Consider the following 25,106-nt stretch of genomic DNA (forward strand, 5'->3'; position numbering starts at 1 on the left):
CATAATTGTATCATTCTGATTTATTTTTATATATGGATGTCTGCACTAATAACATGATCAGATATAACTTTTATGTCTTCTTGTTTGGAACCCACAATGATCACCCCCCTAAGCTGTCGACAAGAGCTGGACTCCTGGCTCTTCTGCTTCTGGGTCACTCCACGTGCAGGGACAGAGAGTGTTGTCCAAATGCTCCTGGAGCTCTTGCAGCCTTGGGGCTGTCACCATTCCCTGGGGAGCCTGGTCAGTGCCCACCACCCTCTGGGGGAAGAACCTTTTCCTAATATTCCACCTCACCTTCCCCTGAGAGACAACACATTTTTGTGCTACCACAGTTAAACTGCTTTTGGTACCTGGGCACCTTCAGTCTCTGCTGCAGTGTGGGTTTTAGAAAGTAAATCATAACGCAAACCAAAGTGGGCTGTTGCTGATTTTGTTGTGTTCCCACAACTAAACAGCTAAATATACACCAAATAGTATAGCTGTGAAGCAGTGAGAACTAGCAGCCATATATTTGTATTTTGAGAGAAATTAGGGCTATTATGGTTGCTCCAGACGGGCTTCCTACAGGAACTGGGTGGATAATTTCACTGGGTGCTTCATGTACCAGAGCTCTGACCATCTGCTGAAGGGAACATACCTTTTAACAACATGTCTCGTTTTGGCTCCTTGCCTTCAGGGCCACCTCCCTACAACAGGCACTATTTCAGTGCTTAATTACATTTACTGTTAAAAAGGACAACTTATTTTTAGAGCCTGTCTTTCCAATATCAGCTGGTGGCCACCAAATACTCCACTGCCTGTGTGTTTAAATCAGCCTGGGAATTATGTAGGCCACTGTAGCTGATGGCCCAGGGTAGCTCTAAGCTGTCTTGTATTAAAAAAAAAAAAAAAAAAAAAAAAATTATTCATGTGTGAACAAACAAATGAAGGGGAATAGGAACAACTGATACTTCAGCTTAACCTAGTTTCCTCCTCTTGGCACTGGCTGGCACTCTCAGTGCTTTGGCTCACCTACTTTTTTACTATCAGTAGTAGAAATTATAACACTCACAATTTTAGCATGCAAATTATGACTTTGTAATACAATGAACATTTTTCTTAAGTATTGTTTTCTGTTTGCAGCTTTTTCTTGCAACTGCAAAAGAATATCAAGCTGTCCTTCCAAAAAGACTGAATTAAGTGGCTGATTACATCTTTCCACTTTTCCACACCACAATTTCCCCCACTAGTTTTTGGCCCAACTGTAGCAAAGTGGCACCTGTAAAAGTCCAATCTGGGGCACAAAAGACCATTCATTTATTCCTGGGAGACTTGAAGGGGTGGACTCTTATTTTAAACTAACCTGCCCTTCCTTTGCATATGGATTTACCTGGATAAATTCATTTAGACCATGACAACAGCTTGCTGAAAAGATCAGGCTCTTGCTGATAGCTCTGAGCACGCTGCTCTCGTGTTCTCCCGTGGCCAGATAAACATGGACATCTGCATTGCCACTGTAAAAACAGCAATAAGGATATTAATGAAACTGGGGGGAGAACTGGGACAAGGCTCCAGTGCTCACATCCTCCTGGAAAACTCTCCCCAGGACCTCTCTCTGAAGGCAGACACTCGTATGGCTTTGAGAGCCTGAGTTGAGATCATTTTGAGGGAAATGCTGGTATTTCCCCAAACACACCCATCCATAAGGAAGCCAGTGTAGGATTTCACAGCACATCAGGTGTTCAGGCCAGCTATGGACTTTTGGGGAACTTATGAGGGGAAAGAAATTGGGCAATGCTGAGAATTGCAACTCAGGTCATGGAATCATGGAATACCCTGAGTTGGAAGGGTCCCTCAAAGATCATCAGTCCAACTCCAGGCCCTGCACAGGACACCCCAACAATCAGGAAGGTCTCCCTGAGCCTCCTTTACTCCAGGCTGAGCCCTCTCAGCTCTCTCAGCTGCTCCTGGCGCTCCAGACCCTTCCCCAGCTCTGTTCCCTTCCCTGGACACACTCCAGCCCCTCAATATCCTTCTTGTCCTGAGGGGTCCAAAACTTGTCACCCTTTTGTCTCATAACCAGTGATGGTTAAAGATTCCCAGGGGCACATGGCTGTGGTGTGGCAGAAACAAGCTCTCTGTCCCCTGCTGACCATGCCACCCCTTTTATGCCTCAGCAGCACGTGCTGAGTGTCTGCCCCTCCACTATCCCCAGGCACACACCCCCCGATGTCCCAGCACCCACCAACTCCCAGCATCTGTGCCACTTGCTTGGCCTCTTTTCCTTTATGCTGCTCCCCTCCGCCGTCGTGTGACAGCTATTGTGTGGTCCCTGCCACACAAAAGCCAGCCTGACCTAATTTAAATCAGTGCTATTGAAGCCCTGTTCTTGTTTTATCTCCCAGCACAAGGGCTGGGCTCCCCGTTTCAGAGGCAGAAGAAATGAATGGCTAATTGCGGGGGGTATTGTGCGCGGCAGCAGCGTTGTCTCCCGGCCCTGATTGTCAGCTCTCCTGCTCCACGATGCTTCCAGCTCCCCTCTTGGAACAGCCACGCAGGCTTTGGGAGTGGAGGGAGGAAAAGGGGAGAATGGGACTGTGCAGCCAGCACAGCGTGTCAGGGAAACAAAGCCGAGCAGGGCCGCTGGTGAGAGTTGGGGGAGGGCTCCTCGCTCAGAAAGGGCAGATGCTGGTGGTAATAGAAGAGAATATCCAGCCTTCACCTCCAAATGAGCCCCCGGGTTATTTTTTTTTCCCTGACACAGTCCGTTCTCGTGCTCCGGGGATCGTCCGCGGGGAGCCGGTGAGGCACAGGGGGCTCCCACACCCAGCAGCGCCACCCGGGTGGGAAGTGCTGGGAGCGGAGGAAGTGGGATAGGTCAGGGACTGGAAGGGAGAATGCTGAAGGATCTTTGTCCTGCGGGCAAAGTTTGAGCCGTCCCTGACAATGGATCTTTGTCAGAAAAGCCAGAACATCCCCGGGAGCCATTCCAGCAAGCGGGAACCAGCGGGAAGAGGGGGCTTTGTCCGGGCCCCCAGAGCCAGCGCTGCCCACGCGAGGAGCATCCAGAGCCCACGACTCGGTGTGGGGATGCCAGAACCAGAACCAGGCACCACCGCGGGATCCGGGTGGGTTTGGGAGTTCACACCGACAGCACGACGTCTTCACGGAATTCCTGCCTCTGACTCCCGCAGGTACCTTCCAAGAGCTTCCTCCCTTCTTCCCTCCAAGAGCTTCCTCCCTGGCGCTGTCTGTTCTGCGGCTCCCCTCTCCACCCATCGCCAGGCTGAAAGAGGGCTGCAGAAGAAAACAAAACCCAAAGCGTTTGAATCTTCCCATGGATGGTCTCGGGTCACTCACAGATCCGCTTCCCCCTGCTCGAGGGAGGGGACCTTGCCCCCGGCTATTGATCGGCTCTGCCCCAGCACGCTCAGCTGATGCTCAGTGCAAAGGTTGTAACCAGTCCTCTCTGCAGCTCTGCCAGCTGCAGGCAAAAAGGATTTCATTCCAGGATGTTTAACAACAACATGAAGCAAGCAAGTCCCGAGACATCGGGTTTGTCATGGACTTGTAACATTATAATCCTTATCATAAATCAGATCAGAATAAAGCATTGGCAAGCCCTGAAGTTAAAGGACAAGTGACAACCTCTTCTCTACCCCTTTTGGCCCCAAATCAAAAGATCAGCTACAAAATTGTAAAATGAAATTGTAAAATTAAAAGTAGATTTTATTAAGAGAAAGTGTTATTAAAAGTGAGGTTCCTTTTTGCTGTCATCTGAGTTTATGATTCATTTCTCCATTCTAAGCCTTTCTCTGCAGCCAGCAGAGCATAAAATAGACTTCAGCAAATAAAACAAAACAGGAAAACATAATTCTCATGTTACCACCTGATTCCGAGGGCTGAGGTTTTACCAAAAAGAGAAGGATTGCCATTAAGTAATTTGTTAACATTGCAGTAGGGTAAGAGGAACAAACTTAGAACTATCTGTGATTGTCAGCTCTTGACTGAGGGTGGTGAGGCCCTGGAATGGAATTCCCAGAGCTGCCCCTGGATCCCTGGAAGTGTCCAAGGCCAGGATGGATGGGATTTGGAGCATCCTGGGACAGTGGAAGGTGTCCCTGCTCATGGCAAGGGGCGGAATGAGATGAGATTTTAAAGTTCTTCCAATTCAAACCAGTCTGGCATCTTGTGAATCTGTGATTGTCAACAGGCCTGTCCTTGGGGGCCCTTGCAGCCCCTGTCCCCTGGGCCAGGCGGGTCCTGTCCCTCCCGGGTGGCTCTCCAGGGAGCTCCACTCCCTGTCGCCACTATTCTACCGACATCTGGTGGCAGCTGCCTCAGGGAAAAGAGACATTTCTTCAGCAGCGCCCTGCGCCCCCTCAGCGGGAACCTCCCTGTGGGGCTGCGCCGTCTCTGAGGGGGCCCCCGAAACACTGCCCGGGACACGCACCTCAGTCCTCTCCTGACACCAGCGGGTTTCTGGGAACTCCAATTAGTCATTGATGATAATCACTGGGAGTCCCACGCGGCGCTTCCAGGGGTTTGCGGGGTTTTTTTTTTGAGGTTGCCGTGAGGGAAACCCGCACCCCCTCAGCCGCCATGGTGAGAACATGAGCTATCGCCAGGCAACTGCTCATACAGCGGGTTTCCGTAGTGTAGCGGTTATCACGTTCGCCTCACACGCGAAAGGTCCCCGGTTCGATCCCGGGCGGAAACATCTCCTTTTTCTTTCTTTGCCTCGGGGTGGTTTTTTTGTGGCTGTTCATTTCTTTGTTGTTTTGGTTTGGAGGGGCTTACGATTTTGGTGGGTTTTTTTTTAAATTCGGAGATATTTATTTATTTATTTATTTCCCCGCCGTCTCCTGACGACTCGGGGTCTCCACCGCGAGTTGGGAAGAGAAGCAACCGGCACCACTCGGCCCGTCGCTGACCAGCGCCCGCCTCCCGCCGGGGCTCAAGCGGGCAAAGCGCGGCCGAGCGGGCGCTCTGCGTGTCGGTGCATCCCAATTCGGTTCGGATCGGTGAGAAACGGAGGGGAAAAAAAAGATACTATGAGGAAAAGTAAAAACGATGTGCGTTGGCCGGGAATCGAACCCGGGTCAACTGCTTGGAAGGCAGCTATGCTAACCACTATACCACCAACGCTTGCTGTTCTACACCTTCCTGGCTTCCCTCAGGAGCATCACCCAGTGGGATCCAACCATTCTCCTGGAGCACAGGGTAAAGCGCAATGAAAGATGAGAATGGTCCCACAGCCGCCCCACGATGGCAATAAATGCTGAGTTTGGGGCCCTTCTCTGAGGGAGAGGAAGGCTCTTCTGTCCGTGCTTTTCTTACCCTGTATCAGCCTCAATTCTCTCTGTGCCCACCCTCTCCAAGAAGACATTGCCACAAGACTGCCCAGGGAGGCGGCAGACTCACCATCCCTGGAGGTGTTTAAGGACAGACTTAGCTCCGTGGTCTGGATGACAAGGTGACTGTGGGTCACAGGTTGGACTCCACGACCCCAGAGGCCTTCTCCAACCCCTGATCCATTCTGTGGGATTTTCTAATAGCTCCGCACTCCCGCAGTCATCTCCCACACCCCCGCTAGAGGCAGTGGCGCCGCCCGGGCGCGCTCCCGCCGCGCGCGCGCGCGCGCGCTCTCCCGCCACTTCCGCCGCCGGGTGAGAGGTCGCGCCGTGGCCGCCGCCGCCCCCGCGCCCCCGTTTCCGGGGCTGCCCCGCGCCCGGGACATGGAGCGGCACTGACGGAGCCGCCGCCGCCCCCTCCCTCCCCCGCCCTCCCTCCCGCGCAGGAGCCGCCCCCACCCCCGCCCGGCACGGGGAGGTCGCCGCGCCCCGCGGTGAGTGAGGAGGGGAAGGAGGGGGGGATGGCGGGGACGGAGGGTCCCGCCCCGGCACGGGCAGGGCTGGGTGGGGCCCACGCCTGTGAGGGGCGGCTGAGCCGGGCGGGGAGGGCTTGCCCGCTCCGTGGGCCGCATCCCCGCCGCCCTGGGCTGGGGGTGCCCGGGGGGGTGCGGTGTTTGCCCCTTCCGTGGGCTCTATCCCCTCGAGGCACGGCGGCGGCCTCTCCTTGCCCCTGGGGGCGTTTGCTCGCCCGGGTTGGCCCCAGGCCTGGCCCTCAGGGGGTCGTTTGCAGCTCACTCCCCCCATAGGCTGCCCATGGATGGGCTGATGGGGGCCCCTCTGCCCTTGGAGGGGGGTCCCGTGTCCCCCCCAGCAGCCCCGGCTGGGCGCAGGCGGGTGAGGGGCTGCTCGCTCGCCTTCCACGGGAAAGAGCCGTGAGGGTGACGGGGGCACAGGATGCTCCGTGCCCGGGGATTCCCCCCCTCTCCTGCTATCCCGAATCCCGGCCTTTCCTCTGCACCAAGGGCAGAGCTCCCGGCGAGAGCTGCACAGGGACAAGGGCTGCTGGCAGCCTTTGCCAGAGCTCATCCCTCTCTGGAGAAATCTCCACCGGTTTATCCCACCCTCGGCTGCTTTAATTTTTGGAGATCTTAAAGCTCCCGGCCCCGACAGGGACACGTTGTAAGGGCTCCTGTAGGTGACTCTTTTCCTGTGTTCCATCGGCTCTTCCCGAATGATTCACACTGGTTCCTGATCTCTTTTGTGTATTTTGCTCAGTTTCTTTTTTTTTTTTTTTTCCCTCCCTGGTTTAAGATTTTACTGTTCCTTTTCTGTGTGAAATGGGTGATCTGGGCTGGGCGCAATGAGGACTAAGATGTTCCTCAGAATCATTAAAATCACACAACAGCCGAGCCTGGCAGGACCTCGGGAAGTCTCTGGTCCAGCCTCTGCTCAGGGCAGGGTCAGCTGGGAGATCAGACCAGGTTACTCAGCATTCCTGAGCATCGCTCCTGCTGCCCTTCATGCCTGCATCAAAAACTGCCCTTAAATTGCTGAATGCTGCTGCTTCCTCCCTCTCTGCTCTCCTCTGCAGCGGAGGAGTTCTCTTTGTGAGGCTTTGTCTCTCCTGGTCCCCTGTGAGTGCGCTTTTGGTGGAGAAATGGCTGTTTGGGGAGAGCAGGAGCCTCGACAAAAGGCAGTGGCGGGTCTTGAGTGTGTCTGTGATTCAGAGCTTAAAGACCTTTGTATTTGGGGAGATAAGACAGCAGTGAAGCACCTTCCTGTGCTCCTGGAGAGCAGATTGGTGTGGGGAGCCAGGGTTCCTCGTGGCAGCAGGCTGAGGCACAGGGAAACAGCATTCAGGCTTTGAAGATAAATGTGTTGTTCATGTCCCAGGTGGGACTGTGACCCTCTGGCTGGCTCCTTATGGTGTGTCCTTTGTTTGACTCTTCCCTCTAAGCGTATGGACCAGACCTCTGTTTTGTCAGTTTTTAGGACCTGATACTTGCAAGAATTTCAGGATTTTGGGAAGGGGGTGACAGAAAGGTTCAGTACTCAAGATTCCTGGATTTTAAGAAGAATTTTCTGGGAGGGAACGAGGCACACCACAGGGTTCACTGAGCCTCGTTGTTCAGATGAAGTCTCTCAGATTTATCAGGGCTGTTCAAACCCAGGCTGTGCTGACAGAACAGATTTGGGAATGAAACCCAAGGATTTATTTATGCCTCCCCACTCAGCTGGAAATGTGGCCTGTGGAAGATGCTTTTACCCAGCAGTTGTATGAAATCTCCTTTCTCCCCTCTTCCTCCCCAGTTTCCTGTCCTGCCCAGCTTTCTGAGTAGTTAATGCAGAAGATAAAGAGGGTTCGTCTGGAAAACGAGACTGCAGGAAGTTGGAGAAGGTATGTCCAGGCCCCTGTGTGGCCTCTGTGTGCTGTGGGACAGAGCAGCAAGCACCTCTGCACTGAGAGAGGGTTCTGAGAAATCCCATCTGTACAGTCCTAGCCAGGGAGCTCTGTGTCAGGATCTGTGAGTCAGAAAGTGACTCAGGACAATAACTTGTTTCACTCACTTCCAATACAGTTTTTTCCGGGTTCTGATTTCCTACCTGTGCTTGTTGTCCCCTCCAGACTCACACCTTCCCCCAGAGGAGGGTTGGGTGGTTCACCCCCCTCACCTGACAGGGCACAAATGGCATTAAAAGACCCCCGAGGGGCAGCTCCATGTTTTTTTGGGAGAGGAGAGAGCAGTGTTCCTGCAACAGCTCTGAGTCATCTCAGTCCCTGCCTCAGCGTGGGGCAGAAGGGACAGGGCTTCTCCAGCAAGGTGGAAATCTTCAATGTGCTATTGCTGCCTTCCTTAAGATGGTTAATAACTGGTGTTTTGATCCAGCTCACGTTTGAGTAATGTAATCCCAAAATCTACTCTGAGATAAGTTACTCCATGTACTTATTTACTTACGTACACGGTGTTGCCAAATACTGACTACGACTTTTTCCAGAGGTGGCTGTAGTGACAGAGGCAGAAATCTGAGCTTCCTTCTACTCTGTATCATGCCAGGACCTAAGTTTTAGGAGTTTTTTTTTTTTTCCCTTCTAGCGGGAGGTATCCCTGCCCATGGCAGAGGTTTGGTATTAGATGATCATTAAGGTTGCTTCCAGTTCAAACCATTCTGTGATTTTGTGAGAGTCTACCAAGCTCCAGCAGTGCCAGTGGTAATTCCCAGCACTCTCACCTCAGTTTGTGTGGTGGCTGCTTTGCTTCTATCACTTCCCCACTCCATTCTAGTGTCGAAATCACCAGGATGACAACAGTGCCAAGCTTAGTGCTATGCTGTTCACATGATAAAATCATGACACTATATTTTGGAAGGGGCTCCAGGCTCCAGTTCAGCTGGGGACAGGTACCAGTATCACATTTGTGGGTTGGTTTTAAAGGTTAAACTTTCACTTGTGAGGAGCCAGCCTGGCTGAGTGAGATGGACTCATCAGCTGGGTGAGTTACCCAAGGGCCAGGCTTTGTGAGCTAAAGCCAGAGTATTTAACTGGCTCCATTGACCTGCAGTAGGATGGGGTTAGGAGAATTGCACTCAGTTTATGGATTTTCATGGTCTTTCTGTCATGTGTTTCTGACAGGCAGCACTTCTGCCTTCAGCTGTGATTTTAGCTGCTGCAGTGGAGAGCCTGGATACAGGCAGAGGCCACAGACACACAGTCTTAAAACATCCCACATCTCTTTTGTGGTTTCACTTGGGCTTCCTGCCTGCCTTTGATTGGAAAATACTCCTCTTTATCCATTTTCAAGCTGTGGATTTACTGCTGGGCAGTAGGTACCAGGAGTACCTACAGAATTATTTAGGGAGCTTGTTCTTGTGTTACTTTTGGCACATTTTGTACAATTTTGGGACTTAGGAGTCTGAGGAGATGTTACATTTTCAGCCCTTGCACAAGGCTGATTCTGTCTCCTTGGAGCAAAATTATCCAAGCTAATTTTGTCCAGTAAACTGAAGTTCTTCTGAAATTCTCTGTAACATTCTTTCAGGTACCTCCAAGACCCCTCAAATGTCCTCTTGGAGGGACATCCTGCCTCTCAAGTGGGGTGTCAGAAACAGGTTTCTCTAGTCCTCAGCTCATTCCTGCTTTGCAGTGGATGACATCACTGACCTTGGGCAAGTCTGTGGGTCCACCTCACCTCAAATTAACATTTGTGTTAACGTGGAGGCGGTTCTTGTCCTCTCCTTCCACACCTGCTCATTTGGAAAGCTCTGAGGAATGTGTGCCACGTTTCTCAGGATACTACCAGGGTCTGCTCCTGCTGCCTTCTCTCTCTCTTAGCAAAGCAGTTGCACTTTTTTTTTTTTCCTGTTTTCCCATCTCTCTTACTTCATTCCTGGCCTCAGTATCTCCTCAGGTGAGTGAATTGCTGTGCTTGGGTCTGAACCTCTCTCCCCAAGCGATGGGCAGGTTTTCCTTTGGGATAGGAAGGGGATTCCACTTCTGTGGTCTCACACGGCAGGAGTCTATGTGTCTTTATGATAGGTCATAGCTTTGATGACATATCCATCCGAATTCCTGGAGTGGTTTTCCTTTGAGTCAAGCTGCTTGTTGTCTGCACTAGAATCTGCTGCTTGAGCTTCCTTTGACAGCTTATTCCTAGAGCCAGCCCTGGGAGAGAGAGTTTTCTGAGGTCAATATCTTCATTTACAGGATTTCATAAGGGATGGGCGATGGACTTTTCCTTTCAATGTGTTTAAAATCCTTGAGTGCAGAGAATCCCAGGATCTGTAGTTTAAGGATCACCTGCTTAATTTTAAAGCTTAATTCTCTCCCTCTACTCCTCCCTCAGTTTTTTGCCCAGTTCTGAAGGGGAAGCGAGGATGACTGCAGTGGACACGCTCTCGGACAGCTCCGAAGTGGTCGAGATGGAGGATGTGCCTTCCCAATTCCAGGTGCAAAAGCATTCTTGGGATGGGCTGCGTGACATTATTCACAGCAGCAGGAAGTACTCGGGCATGATAGTGAACAAAGCTCCCCATGATTTCCAGTTTGTCCGGAAAACAGAGGAGTCCAGCCCGCACTCTCACCGCCTCTATTACCTGGGTAAGCCTCGTGCCAGCGTCCGGGGGAATGTGGGGCTCTTCCAAACTCAGCAGGCAAGAGAAGGGAAGGGATGGGATGGGATGGGAGGGATCTCCCTGTGTGAGATTTGGGAACTGAGATTGCTCAAGGCCTGCAGGATCTTCCGCAAAACCTGGCTCTGAGCAGGGACTGCCCAGTCCCAGACAAGCCTCAAACACAGGGATCAGCTGTGACAAGGGGAAGTGTTGGCCAGCCAGCCAACATCCTTTCTCACGCAGGTGATGGGGCAAGAGAGGGGACTATCTCATGCCTCTGTAGCTTGGGAGAAATGGGATTTACTTGCTTCATTAACCAGACTGACTTTCCAAGAAATTCGTGGTCGGTAATGACTAATTACATGTTGCAACATATTAATGGCAGGGTGGTGGTGTCTCCTGCTTTATTAGGTACCGTGAAGGTAGGATGCTTTCAAGAGCAGGGAAGAAAATTGAGGTGGGAATGAGCTGTTCCTGGCATTTGCAGGGAAATATCCCTTTCCTTCAGTGGGACTGAAAGCAGAATTCTGTGTTGTACAGGTCCCTTGTTACAGATGGAGCCACGATGTAATTAGTGACAGAGTTGTTGGATTTTACTAACTGGGTAATTTTGTGGCTGGTAACATGGGAAGCTTTATAGACTATAAAGAATTTGTTGTGCTTTGGGGCATGAGCTGATCATTACTGGGCCAGTACAAAAACTGCCAGATGTGCAACTCTGTGCAGTTACTGCTGCCCTGAAGTGACCTTGCTGTTCTTCCTTCTTTTTCCAGGTTTTGAGTGTAGGTCACTGTAGGATGCTGGATTTGAGGGACTGATTTGTGTTGTCACTAAGCAGCTCCTCTGTGCCAGTGACTTGATTTGTGTAGTTCTCATTAATTTTTGGGACACAAGTGCTGCTCTGAAGGGCAGGATCCAGAGCTGGCATATTTTTCTTGTCAAGTCTGAGCAGTGAGGCTTGATTTAAAGCTGAATGTATTTCCAGTTCACTTTGATACTGGTTTTGATCTAGATGATTAAAGAACTAAGTGGCTAATTTAAAATTTTTTTTTAATGTTCTGTTGTATGAAATGGCAACCAAACCAGCTACTGGGTGGTTGGTGTTCTGCCAGGGTGTGACTGTTCCAGGAGCCAGAACCAGGAATGAGGATACACGAGTGCCTTTTCAGTGTTTCCTTCCTTAAGGAATTGTACAGGGCTTAGAGCAGATTAATCCCTCACTTAAGAGCAGCATCAGCCAGGTAATCCCAGGGTACCTCTTCTCAGATGTCCCTAATAAAGGGTAAATGCTGATTTAAATGCTGATTCTTTTGCCATAATAATGGACACTCCCAGGGATGGGGCAGCCACAGCTTCCTCTGGGCAGCCTGTAAGTTCACAAGTGTTTAACTCAGTGTGCTGTCACTGCCCCAGCATGAAATAACATTTTAAAGGGTTTAAATGAAACTGAGGAGTGGATGGAGACTCCTGATGAACTTTGCTGTAGGGTTGAATATTTCACTTGGAAGCAAAGTAAACTGTCTTATGGGGAGGAAGGCAATATTTTCCATGTAAATGCCAATTGATTGTAGTCAGCCTGAGGTCAGTGGAGAAAGTTCTAACATAAGGGGAAGGGAAGTCCAGATCACAGTTGCCTGAGTGTCAGATGTGTGTCCAGAGTCATTTGTTCCTCTCTGCAGTTTTTCCTGTATGGCCATCCTCAATCATTCCTGGGCCATCCCCACAGAGTTTTATGTCGTATCGTGGCAGATGCTGCTTATGTTAAACACCACATGCTCAGCACTTTGGTGTTCCTAGATCTCTGAGGATTAGATCCTCACATATTGCTCTGCTTCCTGAGCACTTATTAATATTTCAGTTTTAATTTGAAGTAACTACTGCTGGGTCAGCCAGCTCAGAAATCTCTCTGTTCTGCCCAGAACATGTGCAGAGCAGGCAGTATCAGGGCACGTATCCCTGTCTGAATTTCTGATCCAGGGAGTCTCTGCAGCATAAGTAGAGGGCAAGTTCATGGTCTTTGTTTTTGTGGAAACTGTCAAAATCACGTGGCAGGATATTTGATGGTTGTTTTGGAAGTTGGATGAAGGCCAGGAGCTCATTTGATAACCACAGTCAAAAGCTTATGTAAAATGACAAGGTCTTTTGACTCTGTAGGATACTGTTTCACATTTGAATGGGCTCTCTGGGGCTTCCAAGCTTTTCCTTCCCCTTTGCAAGCTGCTGCCTTGGCTTGAATCAGGACCCTGTAGCAAAATTCTGTAAGAGAAGTGTGGAGAGTAATGTTGAGTCACCCGTTGAAGGAGTGGGGCTCTTAGAGTGGATCTGGAGCACAGAGGGGAAATTTGGACCTAAAACATTCTGGAGAGGTGGGGTAGTGTTAAATCTTGCTTAGGAAAATTCCAAACAAATCAATATCTAAGTGGTTTAGATGTTATTCTGGGATTGATCTGGGAGCTGCTTGGGAAGGAATGTGGGTAAAGGTCTCTGGGTAGCCCCAGCCCCTGTTTCCAGACTTCTGTTTGAATTTGCTTGTGAGCCTCTCTGTCCTGGGTAATTCATTTTAAGTAGGATGATGCTTTTGTCCTCCTAATAGGAATGCCATATGGTAGCAGAGAGAATTCCCTTCTTTACTCAGAGATTCCCAAAAAGGTACGGAAGGAGGCTTTGCTGCTCTTGTCCTGGAAACAGATGCTGGATCACTTTCAGGTAAGGCAGAGTGGGAAGAGCCTGGGTTGTCAGTGCCTGGGGAAAGTGGGTGATGCTGTGGTGGGGACACCTGTGTGCTGTCTATCATCCTTCCTGCTTTTAAAAAATTGGGAAAGTTAAGTTTAAATTGCTGCTTCTGCCTTACACTGTTGTGAGTGCACCAGAAAGGGAGGGAATTTTCCCCTCCCTGGTTTCAGTATCTTCATGTCCTTTGTCACTGACAGCACTGGAGGGTGTTGGTCTTTTCAGCCCTACTTAAAAAGTTCCTGGTGGAACAGAATTTATCTGTCTTGACCCCATTTGAGCTGTGAGTTCTCTCCAGGGTAATTTAAGATCCCGGAAGAACTTTTGTTTGCAGTGTCTGACATGGAAACTGTTTGTGAAGGCTGCAGATAACGTCATTAAGTTAATTGGTTACATCTGATTTGCATAAGCAGAGCAAGCGCAGCTGTTCTCACTTCATGCTGTAGTGACAACTGTAGAACTGAGAGATTCACAGCTCAGCCCTCCTGTAGAGGAAGATTTGGGGGGTATGGGGGGTTTAGGCCTCCTGGACCCCACAGCTGTAGCCTGGAGTACTGGAACTGGGGACCTGTACCCTGACACTGCTGCCTGTTTGAGCTGGGGTGTTGTGACAGGCTCAGAGCACTCCTGTGAACATTCCTCTCCTTGCAGATCCTTTCAGATATTCCTTTCCTTCAATTCTAGGCAACCCCTCACCACGGGATGTATTCCAGAGAGGAGGAGCTCTTGAGGGAACGCAAGAGACTGGGGGTCTTTGGGATAACATCTTATGATTTCCACAGTGAGAGTGGCCTGTTCCTCTTCCAGGCCAGCAACAGCCTCTTCCATTGTCGAGATGGGGGCAAGAATGGGTTCATGGTGAGTCTGACAGGGATTTCATGGAATCACCTCAAAGGGGCTTGATGGTTTGGATTGGAGATGGCTGCATGTGGAATCCCAGGCTGGACTGGGGTGGAAGGGACCTTAAAGCCCATCCCAGTGTCACCCCCTGCCATGGGCAGGGACACCTTCCACTATCCCAGGGTGCTCCAAGCCCCATCCAGCCTGGCGTTGGATACTTCCAGAAATCCAGGGGCAGCCACAGCTGCTCTGGCCACCCTGTGCCAGGGCCTCCCCACCCTCCCAGGAGGTTCTCCTGGAGCCCCTTCATGCACTGCAAGGGGCTATGAAGTCTCCTCCAGTGAACATTCCCAGCTCTCCCAACCTGGCTCCAGAGGGGCTCCAGCCCATGGAGCATCTCTGTGGCTCTTCTGAACCTGCTCTAGCAGGTCCACATCTTCCACATCTTCATCTGTTTGGTTATGGTGGTTGCTCTTGTGTCCTGTCAGGGACAGTTTGCCATCATAGGCTGTGCTCAATCTCTGATTTAGGCTTTTTCTCTGCAGAGCTGGGAGCTGATGTGGCACCCAGCTCTGTGTGTGTGTCTCTTGCCATAGGTGTCTCCAATGAAGCCTCTGGAGATCAAGACTCAGTGCACGGGGCCACGGATGGATCCCAAAATCTGCCCTGCTGACCCAGCCTTCTTCTCCTTCATTAACAACAACGACCTGTGGGTGGCAAACATCGAGACGGGCGAGGAGAGGCGGATGACGTACTGCCACAAAGGTATGGGGCTTCCTCCCCCCTGAAGGGAATTCCTGCTGAGGACTCTGGCCTGCAATACCCACATTCCTGGATTATTTCTTACAAGTGCATTTGTCTTCTGAGTCAGCATTTTCCAAGGAGATGTAAATGCAAATGCTGTCTCGTCTTTGTTCCTCTCCAGGCTTATCCAATGTTCTGGATGACCCCAAGTCTGCTGGTGTAGCCACTTTTGTCATTCAGGAGGAGTTCGATCGGTTCACGGGCTATTGGTGGTGTCCCACAGCTTCCACAGAAGGTCAGTCACTGCTCTGCTCATCAAATCCTGGTGATGTGACTGCTACCTCCAGCTAGGAATGAGGTTCTGAGCATGATTTTCCTTTGGGCTGTTCCTGGGGAGATGATCTGAAGGAACAAAGCGCTGAGGGGATTATAATTGTGGAGTGTTTGTAGGTGGTCACTAAGAGCTGGGGCTGTACAGGTGTTCCCTCTGCACCAGTGCTCCAGGCAAGCCAGAAACAGCAGGAAATGCTGTTGTAAACATTCCTGCTCTCTGTCCCAGGTTCAGAGGATGTGAAAACACTGCGGATCTTGTATGAGGAAGTGGATGAGTCAGAGGTGGAGATAATTCATGTTCCTTCACCTGCCCTGGAGGAGAGAAAAACAGATTCCTACCGGTACCCCAGGACAGGTGGGTGAAACACGTGCGGCTGCTGAGGCAGCTCTGGACTCCTGCTGGAATCAGCACTGGAGTTGGGGCTATAAACTTTGCATCATTAATCTGGGCACTTACTGGGATGTAGAAGCTGGTTGTAAAAGTTGAGACCTAATTGACTCTCTCATCCCAAAATCTGCTGCAGGAAAGGCTGAACTTTAAATCCCAGCCCTAGATGAAAGGATTGCTGAGGAAGTGGAATATATCTGGTGGCATATTGTGGAATACATTCTGAATCCCATCTTTCCTCTCCCTCCTGGGAACATGCACAGCCAGCTAGGGAAGGCAAAGCAAACTGTTCCCATTCCCAAAATGACTCTGGTGTTTGCTCACATACATATTTGATATTTGTAAATTCACACAGAGCCATTTCAGTAGGACCAGGGGCAGTTCTCCTTTAGAAGCTGTATTTTGTGTAACCACAGAATGTTCAACTTGATCATCTCAGTGTTTTTTCACTTCTTCTCTGCAGGCAGCAAAAACCCCAAGATTACATTGAAACTGGCAGAATTTAAAACAGACAGCAAGGGTAAGGTAAGTGATAATTCGGAAAGGGACATTGCACAGGAGGGTTTTTGAAGCTTCCTAGAATTAAAACAAGGTCACAAAGAAATCCTAAACAGTTTTAGTCTGGGTTTTTTATTCTCTTGTAATAGCTGGATCTCTAATGTGTTTATCCAAGAAACAGAAAGACTTGAAAATGCTGACAAGAATCATTCTGGGGGAGATTCAGCTGGGAATGTGGAGGGAAGGGGAAAGTGGGGCTTGCTTGGTGCACCATGGCAGAGAGAGGAGGGCTGGAACCAGGTCTAATTGGGGGCTTCAGTCCCTGCCTGTGTCCTTTCCTGTGGCTGAATGCCAAAACCATTTTGCTTTGAAGCCTGTTTTTCCCTTCTCTTCCTGCTCTTCAGCAAGGCTTGCTTCTCCTGGCCTGACCCTTGCTGATGCCAGTAGCTAAACTTCCTTGTTCTGCCATCTCCCTGAGCTTCCCTGGGAGAAGGTGATGAGCTCTGGTGCTCTGATTTGATGTTGGGCCTTGGTTTTGCTGCAGATTGTGTGTGCTCAGGACAAAGAGCTGGTGCAACCCTTTGCTGCCTTGTTTCCCACTGTGGAGTACATTGCCCGTGCTGGATGGACCCGGGATGGCAAATAGTAAGTCCATTTTCCTCCCAAAATAACTTTCCCAAGGGCTCCTCTGGTTGCAGACCCTCGACATGCTTCTGCTGTGTTCATGACCTGGTTTTAAAGCCCTGGGTGCCAGAAATGGCACATGAATATTTGGCTTCTTCAGTGCTGTGACATCCTAAAAGTAGGAACGAAGCAGAGCTGTGGTGTTTGTCACAACCAGAGTTAAATGACCTTGATACAGTAAGTGGGCAGTCCTGGGGAATTCTTTGGAGCTGAAGGTGTTTAACACAGGTGAAATGTGTTAAACAATGTGTTAAACATTGTTAATAATGTGTTAAACATTTCCTGCTGAAAATGAGGGTGTTCTGTGGGCAGTTTTATCTTTGTTTGTTGGCGCAGTTTGTCATCAAAGCCTGAATCACAGGACAGGGGCAGGGTCTGTGGTGCCACGTCCTTCATGCAGTGTGTCCAGAGGGAAGGATTGCTCTGGGGCTGGCTATTGCTCCAAATGGGATACACAGTCTTGGCTTGAAGAGTTACAGAATTCACCCCAATCTGAATGAAATTTTAAAGTTTTTCATTTTTCCCCCTCCCTAGCTTGGCTGTTAACTGGTGTGTGTGCAGATTAAGTTAAGATGACTTGGCTGTCTTTGAAGGTGGCATTCTGTAACTCATCATTAATTTTCTGCTCTGGAAAGGAAATTTAGAGAGCTTTCCAGCAGGTAATCCCAGAGGTGATTGTGATGTTCTGCACCAAAGCTTATCTAAATGTGCTGAATATCTCAGTTCCTGAAATCCTGCAGTGCTGGGGGAGAACTGGCTCTTTTCAAATCTGTCTTTCATGATGAAACTCCCCTGGATGCACTCACAGGCCTTGGGGTGGCTGTGCTTTGCCATCTGTCATGCTGAGAGCCTGCACTGCAGCACCACTTCCAGGGACTCTCCTTGGAGGGGAGCAGGGCTGGGGCTGAAGCAACTCCTTCCCCTGGCACTCGTGTTGGGTCTGTGCCTCTCCCTGCCAGAGCGCGAGGAGGAGGCTGCAGACGGAGCTCTTGGAGGGTGATCACTTGAGCTGGAGGAGAGCTGGAGCACAAACAGTGCTTCCTGATGGAGGGGTGTCCAAGGAGGAGTTCCATTCTGGAGACAGGGCTGTGTTAGCAGTGCTCCCTTGGAACAGGCACTGGCAAATCTGTCAGACATCTCGTCTGAGCGATACCCCTGTGAAATACCAGAGCTGTCTGGCAGTGCGTGTGTGTTGGCACAGCTTCCAGGGGATTAGAAAGCAGCAGTGATGAGAAAAGCTTTGCATTCAGATGCCCAAATCCTTTCTGGCAGCAGGGGGAAGAAAGGGATGCATGTTCTGAGTGTTGGAAAGGGACCTCTATTCTGTGGTACTGACATTCACCTCCGACTTCTTTCCCCAGTGCCTGGGCTATGTTCCTAGACAGACCTCAGCAGAGGCTCCAGCTAGTCCTTCTGCCTCCAGCACTCTTTATTCCAGTCCCAGAAAATGAGGAGCAGCGTGCTGAATTTGCCAAAACTGTGCCAGAAAATGTCCAGCCATTTGTGATCTATGAAGAAACCACTGATGTGTGGATAAATGTAAGAGGCTCGGGGCTGGGAGGAGAACACAGGCTGCCCCTTCCTCCCCTCAGTTAACCATTCTCATGTTGATTGGGTGTCAAGTCCTTGCTATGGCAGCTTTGCTACTCAATCCCAAATTCAATGTTGAATCAGGGGTTTGATAAAGCAAATCACTCACAGGTTTCTCATCTTGTGTGGCAGGTTCATGACATCTTCTATCCTTTCATCCAGCCGGAGGGGGAGGAGGAAGAGCTCTGCTTTATCCGAGCCAACGAGTGCAAAACGGGGTTCTGTCACCTGTACAGGGTGACAGCAATCCTGAAGCCAGGCAGCCACGACTGGGTGCAGCCCTGTGTCCACAGTGAGGGTAAGGGCTGCAGCCCTGGGAGCTCCCCCTCCTGCTGCCCTGTGCTGTCCTTTGGGGAGGGCAGTAATTTATGCTCGTGGTCTCTCTTGTAGATGATTTCAAATGTCCCATCAAGGAGGAGGTTGCCCTGACTGGTGGGGAATGGGAGGTGCTGGCGAGGCACGGATCCAAGGTAGGAGTTATTTTTATTCTCTTGCAGTGCTCAGCTCTGCATTGTCTGCCCCCAGTCCTGGCCTGAGTTCTCTCTTACACTTGGGACCTGCAAGAACTGCTTAAGCTTCATTTTGTTGCTGTTTTTATTGCTGCCTCTGCTTTCCCCAGAAGTGCTGTAGGCCAGTGCACATGGATCTGATTGCCTTCTTAATCAGACTTCGGATTGCTCCTTAGGTAAATCCCAGGAGTGGGTCAGGCCATAAAAAAGGACACAAGTCTGAGGTTTAAGAGCAACAAAGAACCATTTTGTGGAGAAGCTGGGGATTGCTGCCTTTGCTGAGGCATTTTAACTCCAATGAGTTCTTGCAACGTGGAAATGTGTCCTGGCACTCAGAGTGAACTCTTGGTCTCCAGCTGATCCCTCAACAGAGCCTTTAGGAACAAGGCAGCTGGGGAATATAAAGCAATTTAGAATATGGAGAAGCTGTATCTGTTGTCGCTTGCAGAACAGCCAGAAATGAATTTTTATTAATCTTGTAGAAACCTAGTTTCATTTTTGCTTCAGGAATTAACTCCGAGTCTGATCTTTAACACTCCCAGGTGATTCTGTCAAAATAAAGACCTTGTGTGTTCATTTCCAATTAATCTGGATTCTCACTTCTCGCTTTTTAAAAGACCAACAGCTCCAAGCTTTTGGTTTCTGCTGCTTTTCCTCAATCTGCAATTAACCTGCTGTCCCTCCCCATGTGGATTCTCACTGTACATGCTGTTGATTTTGGCCACAGCTCTTCCCTGCATGTGTTACGGCTAAAATTGTGTTAGCAGCAATTATTTTGATGCATTTGTTGCTCCACAGGGCTCTGCCTGGTTTTCCTGGCCAATTGAGTTGGATGTTTTTCCCTTTGCTGTTCACAGGGGTCTTCAAACTGTGGGTTAGCCAGAAATAGCATTTGGAAACTGTAAGGTGGAAAAACAGTTCAGTTACTGTTGCTGGATCAATGCAGGATTTAAAAGCTGTCGCCTCTGTTCCTGCCTGACTGGGTGGTTTTTAGAAACAGCTTTATCTGGACAGTAAAACCTATTTTAATGTCTCTCAAAGTTTGGTGCTGAGAGCTGTTAGACTGGTCCTCCCACGAATGGGAATTCATTACCATGATGGCTGGAAAAAAAGGTAGCTGTACCTTTATAATCCAGCCATGCTGGCTGTGGCCAGGTGAGGGTTGGGCTCTTCTCCCAGGTAACAAGGGACAGGAGCAGAAGCAAACACGTTGCTCCAGGGAGATTTAGGTTGGACATGGGGGAAATGGCTGCGCTGGAAAGGTGATCAGGCACTGGGACAGGCTGGCCAGGGCAGTGGGGAGCCACCACCCCTGGAAGTGTTAAAAAGGATGTTGATGTGGCACATGGGGATGTGGGTTAGTGGTGAACACAGTGTTGCTGGGTTCATGGTTGATCTTGGAGGGGTTTTTCCGTTTTCTAAATGATTCCATGGTTCTGTAAGATGTCATATAAGCACAGAATGTTCCTTGTTAAGAGGATGGCGTCCTATTAACTTGCAGGGAGCAAAGCCCAGCTTTTTATGCCCATTAATAAGCAAATGTTTTGAGTCTTTAACAAAAGGGCTTGAGGGACTGCTCTCTGTCACTGCATTGTGTTGTCTGCAGCTCTCCCAAGGGCTGTGTGTGTTCTCTGGCTCCTCAACTCCCTTCCCTGAGCAGCCCTGTCATGGTCTGTGTGTGTTCTGGGCTGGCAGAGGAGCAGAGTTTGTCCCTGCCTGTCCCTGAGCCCTCTCTCCTGGCACAGATCTGGGTCAATGAGGCCACCAAGCTGGTGTATTTCCAAGGCACGAAGGACACCCCGCTGGAGCACCACCTCTACGTGGTCAGCTACGAGTCTCCCGGGGAGATCATGCGCCTCACCACTCCAGGCTTCTCCCACAGCTGCTCCATGAGCCAGGTTTGTTGTTCCTCGGATTCCCATCTCCTGACTGACAGGGATCCTTACTGGGAATGGCAACGACTCGTGGCCAGTAAAGAGCCCTGAGCGCTGCTCGAGTCGTGGGCAGTGCAGGACCTCATTCCCTCGCTCTCCTGTGTTCCCTGGCAGAACTTTGACATGTTCATCAGCCACTACAGCAGTGTGAGCACTCCTCCCTGTGTGCACATCTACAAGCTCAGCGGCTCCGACGACGACCCACTCCACAAGCAGCCCAAGTTTTGGGCCAGCATGATGGAGGCAGCCAGTAAGTCCTGGAGAATGTGGCCTTTCAGTGAGAACTCTCCCAGCAGCAGCCAAGAGTGATGGGGAGGGAAGGGGTCTGAGGGAAGGTGAATCATGTTATCTTGTGGGGGAGATATTTCTCACTTGCCCAGGAAATGTTCTGTGGGCTTTTAATGTGTTTCACACATGGAGCAAAAGTCCTGCTCTGGGATGTACAGAGTTGACACACACACAAGGATGTGGTTTTACTGTGGAATCACTGAATGGTTTAAGTGAGAATGGACATTAAAGTCCATCCTGTTCTCATGCCCTGCCATGGACAGGGACATCTTCCACTAGTCCAGGTTGCTCCAAGCCCTGTTCAACCTGGCCTTGAACACCTCAAGGTGCTTTATTATTTGTGATTTGTCTGAAGAGGGAAGGGACAAGTACCTGGGATACAGTGGCTGCTCCATTCTGCATTGCAGTTATTAAAGGTTTCGGTACAGCTCACAGCAGCACCTGAACCCCTACTGCAAACACTTTGTCCCATGCCTGTTGTTACCCTCTCCCACGCTGCTGTTGTGGCACAGTTGGAGAATTCCCAGCCAGTGAGATTTTCCTTCCCTGTGCAGGCAGGTGGAGGCTGTGCTTCCCAGGGAGGGGCTTTGCTAAGCCTTGGTGTGGTTCGGTGTTGAAGGAGCTCTGCTCAGGGTCAGCTTTGGACAGAGCTGGTTCAGGGGGTGGGAGCAGAGCCTGCTCAGTCCCTCAGCACCGTGTGTGACCCTCCTGCTGCAGGCTGTCCCCCAGACTACATCCCCCCAGAGATCTTCCACTTCCGCACGCAGTCGGACGTGGAGCTCTACGGAATGGTCTACAAACCCCACGATGTCCAGCCTGGCAAGAAGCATCCCACAGTGCTCTTTGTGTATGGAGGCCCTCAGGTAAAAACCCAGGGGAACTGCTGGGGTCAGGGCTGGGGCTGAGCTCTGTCAGTCATGCATCAAGACTTGCACGTGGGTAGCAATGAACACTGTCATGGAATCATGGAATGGTTTGGGTTGGAGTGAGCTTAAAGCCCATCCAGTGCCATCCCTGCCATGGGCAGGGACACCTTCCACTGTCCTAGGTTGTTCAGAGATCCAGCCTGGCCTTGAACACATCTGGGGATGGGGCAGCCACAGCTTCTCTGGGCACCCTGTGCCAGGGCTTCACCACCATTACAGCAAAAGACTTCCTCCTATTATCTAGTCTAAACCTACTCTTTTTGTCCCTGTGTTTGACCTCTGCTTTAAGCCTCAGATGACTTTTCCAGCATGTGGTTTGATTTCCATGGCTCTGATAGCTCGATGAGTGGCTGCTGTCCAGCTCAGGATCCTCCACTGACACAGGAAGGCACTGGAAGGCAGCAGCTCAGCTCTGAAACTCTTCCTCCCTCCTTGTGCAGGTGCAGCTGGTGAACAACTCTTTCAAAGGCATCAAGTACCTGCGGCTGAACACACTGGCATCCCTGGGCTATGCTGTGGTGGTGATTGATGGAAGGGGATCATGCCAGCGAGGCCTCAAATTTGAAGGGGCCCTGAAAAACCAAATGGTAACGTTCTCCTTGTGCTGGGGAATCTCCCATCATTTGTCCTTCCTAAGGGTGGTGGCTGCTCATTTCCTGTGTGAATGTTTCTGTCTCAGGTTTCTAAATTTATCAAGTCCACTAACGTGAGCCTCCTTTTTGCCTTTTAGGGTCAGGTGGAGATAGAGGACCAGGTGGAAGGTTTACATTATGTAGCAGAAAAATACGGGTTCATCGACTTGAGCCGGGTCGCCATCCACGGCTGGTCCTATGGGGGCTTTCTGTCCCTCATGGGGCTCATCTGTAAACCCAACGTCTTCAAGGTGAGCCTGCACGTGGGGCTGGCACCTTTGGGACACTTGGCTCTCACACTTCTGTCCCTCTTGGCAGCTGGAATTGGCATTTTGACTTGTTTGTGGTGGACAGGTGGAAATGTCCCCCTGTCCTGCCTGCCTGGAGCTCCTGACTCCCGTCCTGTGTCCTGCTGCAGCTCATCCCTGGCTGGGATGGCTCTGGCATGGCTTGATCTGCCATACAAGGACATGCTGATGTGCTATTCCCCATCCCAAGTCCCCAGCACAGTTTCTGGATCGTTCACAACTCCTCCTTGCAGAGGGGAGGCCTTTAGTGCTGATGTGCAGGAATTTTTTCCCACTGTGACCACAAGAGAAACAGCAGGAGGAGGGATCTGGGTTGTGTGTGGGATTGCTGAAGGAGAATCCTGATCTGAGTGACAGAACAGGCCAGAGCCTTTCTCCTGCCTCTCCAGGAAAGCAGGGAACACTTGGGCTGTTGAGCAGGCGATAATGGAGGCTGTGTGGTGGCACCTCTCTGTTTGACAGATTGCTATAGCAGGTGCCCCTGTCACCGTGTGGATGGCCTACGACACCGGCTACACCGAGCGCTACATGGACGTCCCCGAGAACAACCAGCAGGGCTACGAGGCTGGCTCGGTGGCACTGCACGTGGAAAAGCTTCCCAACGAGTGAGTACCCACCCCACACCTGCTCCTGGACCTCTGCTCAGTCCCAGAGGAGTGGAGGGGTTCTGATCTGCTTTATCTCGGCAGCTGCTGGGCCATAGCACCCCCAGCCCCTCTGCCAGGGAGGGCTTGAGGCCAATGGCCCCGGCCTGGCACTGCTCTTGCTTGGGTTTGGCTTGTCCAGCTGGAAGTTCTTTGTTCACACCCTCTGCAGAGCTTTTATCTGGTGCCTCATTGTGTTTTCCATCTGGTTTCTCATCCTGTTTCTTTCCTTATCTCTCACCCCGTGTCCAGGCCAAACCGTTTGTTGATCCTCCATGGCTTTTTGGATGAAAATGTGCACTTTTTTCACACCAACTTCCTGGTATCGCAGCTAATCCGGGCTGGGAAACCTTACCAGCTGCAGGTAGGAGGGACAGGAGTGGGGAGGGAAAGTCCCATAAATCTGGAGAAAGTTCCCTGCTGTGTGTTCTGGGGACGGAGGCAGATCCCCCACACGCTGTTGTGATCTGGTGACAGCGAGCACTCGCTGGACTCGGGAGGAGGCCGGGAGGTGGCACTGTGGCTGTTCCACGCTCGCAGATGTGGCATGTGCAGGCAGGGCTGCTGCCCTGGGGCCTGGAACTTTCCTCCTCCACGAGCTGTTGTGTCCCACTTGGCTGCAGTGAGGGAGGGGGTGCTCCAGCCCTTCCCTGGCACTTCTTTGTCCTGATGGAGACTGGATGGAGGGAGCAGGGCTGAGGGGAGGGAATTCTGTCCCTGCTGAATGACCAATGCCCCATGTCTGCCCTGGCACAGATCTACCCCAACGAGAGACACAGTATTCGGTGCCCTGAGTCAGGAGAGCACTACGAAATCACGCTGCTGCACTTTCTACAAGAATACCTCTGAGAGCACGAGCCTCTGCAAACTGGACACTGACAGCTCACCTGCCCCGTGCCCTCCCGCTCCCCGGCAGCGTCCAACCCAGAGCACAAGGGGCTGAGTGCCCACATCGGGCTGGGGGTACCCCCAGGCCATGGGGAAAAGCTGGAGGGCACCCTCCCTTTGGACAGTGCCACCTTCTCTCACTTTCCAAGCTGGAGGTCTGCCCCTGCTCGGCTGCTCGTCCTCCTCCTCTCCTCCAGCCTGGCTGTTCAATGCTTTTTTTGCTGCTACTCCCTCTCTCCTGGGAATCAATGGACAGTGGTCTGTGTCCCGAGGCTGAGGTTTGTGTCCATCTCTCTTTTCCCCAATCCTTTTCCTCTTCCACTGCACCTGTGCAGTTCCCAAACTCTTACCTGCAAGAACTCAGTGCCTGTGTTGGAAACGGAAGAGCCGAATCAGAAGCTGCCTTAAGCCAGGAGCGCGAGGGAAGAGAGAACTACCTACTGCTCACCTGGGGATCTGGTCTGTGTCCTGGCCCTGCTGCCACACTGGAGCCCTGGGAGGTGAAGAGAGGTCTACAGAAGCATGCAACACTAGTCTTTTTTTTTTTTTTTTTTTTTTTTAATATATCTATTTTCAAGTTTAAATTTGCAGAGCAGATGGAGGAAGTGGCCGGGGCCGGTAACGGCGTCCTCTGAGCCTTCCTCTCATGGCCGCTCTCACACAGAGTTGTGCCAACAGGTAGCACTGGCAGCTGGCTACAGCCAGAGCCTCTCTCCAGAGCTCAC

General features: G+C 51.0%; 1 protein-coding gene and 2 non-coding genes across 7 annotated transcripts; 2 read left to right on the top strand and 1 right to left on the bottom strand.

Moving 5' to 3' along the window:
• The first annotated feature begins 4,629 nt into the window (after positions 1-4,629).
• TRNAV-CAC (transfer RNA valine (anticodon CAC)) lies at positions 4,630-4,702 on the top strand. The gene has a single exon. It is a non-coding gene; the product is annotated as a tRNA-Val (tRNA).
• Positions 4,703-5,058: 356 nt separating this feature from the next.
• On the bottom strand, positions 5,059-5,130 carry TRNAG-UCC (transfer RNA glycine (anticodon UCC)). The gene has a single exon. It is a non-coding gene; the product is annotated as a tRNA-Gly (tRNA).
• A 550-nt stretch (positions 5,131-5,680) lies between these two features.
• On the top strand, positions 5,681-24,949 carry DPP9 (dipeptidyl peptidase 9). 5 transcript variants are annotated; one of them, XM_053999130.1, is made up of 22 exons: positions 5,681-5,830; positions 7,647-7,734; positions 10,178-10,280; positions 10,377-10,431; positions 13,039-13,151; positions 13,860-14,033; positions 14,612-14,780; positions 14,941-15,054; positions 15,319-15,447; positions 15,944-16,005; positions 16,523-16,623; positions 18,024-18,201; positions 18,385-18,550; positions 18,643-18,722; positions 20,507-20,659; positions 20,810-20,945; positions 21,701-21,846; positions 22,350-22,496; positions 22,640-22,792; positions 23,312-23,454; positions 23,746-23,857; positions 24,250-24,949. In XM_053999130.1, the coding sequence occupies exons 2-22, from the start codon at positions 7,679-7,681 to the stop codon at positions 24,340-24,342; spliced, it is 2,583 nt and encodes an 860-aa protein (XP_053855105.1). In that variant the 5' UTR covers positions 5,681-5,830; positions 7,647-7,678; the 3' UTR covers positions 24,343-24,949. The 5 variants fall into 5 exon arrangements, with proteins under 5 accessions (XP_053855105.1, XP_053855102.1, XP_053855103.1 ...); XM_053999127.1 differs by having other exon boundaries at positions 10,178-10,431; XM_053999128.1 differs by having other exon boundaries at positions 10,178-10,431; positions 18,415-18,550.
• The last annotated feature ends 157 nt before the right edge of the window (positions 24,950-25,106 follow it).

This window comes from Vidua macroura, chromosome 26 (assembly GCF_024509145.1).
Source record: "Vidua macroura isolate BioBank_ID:100142 chromosome 26, ASM2450914v1, whole genome shotgun sequence".
NCBI lineage: Eukaryota > Metazoa > Chordata > Aves > Passeriformes > Viduidae > Vidua > Vidua macroura.

Coding starts and splice junctions, on each gene's coding strand:
- DPP9 (XM_053999127.1), top strand. CDS start 7,679: ATGCAGAAGATAAAGAGGGTTCGTCTGGAAAACGAGACTGCAGGAAGT. Junction 13,152..13,859: donor AGATGCTGGATCACTTTCAG/GTAAGGCAGAGT, acceptor CTTCAATTCTAG/GCAACCCCTCACCACGGGAT. Junction 15,055..15,318: donor TCCCACAGCTTCCACAGAAG/GTCAGTCACTGC, acceptor TCTCTGTCCCAG/GTTCAGAGGATGTGAAAACA.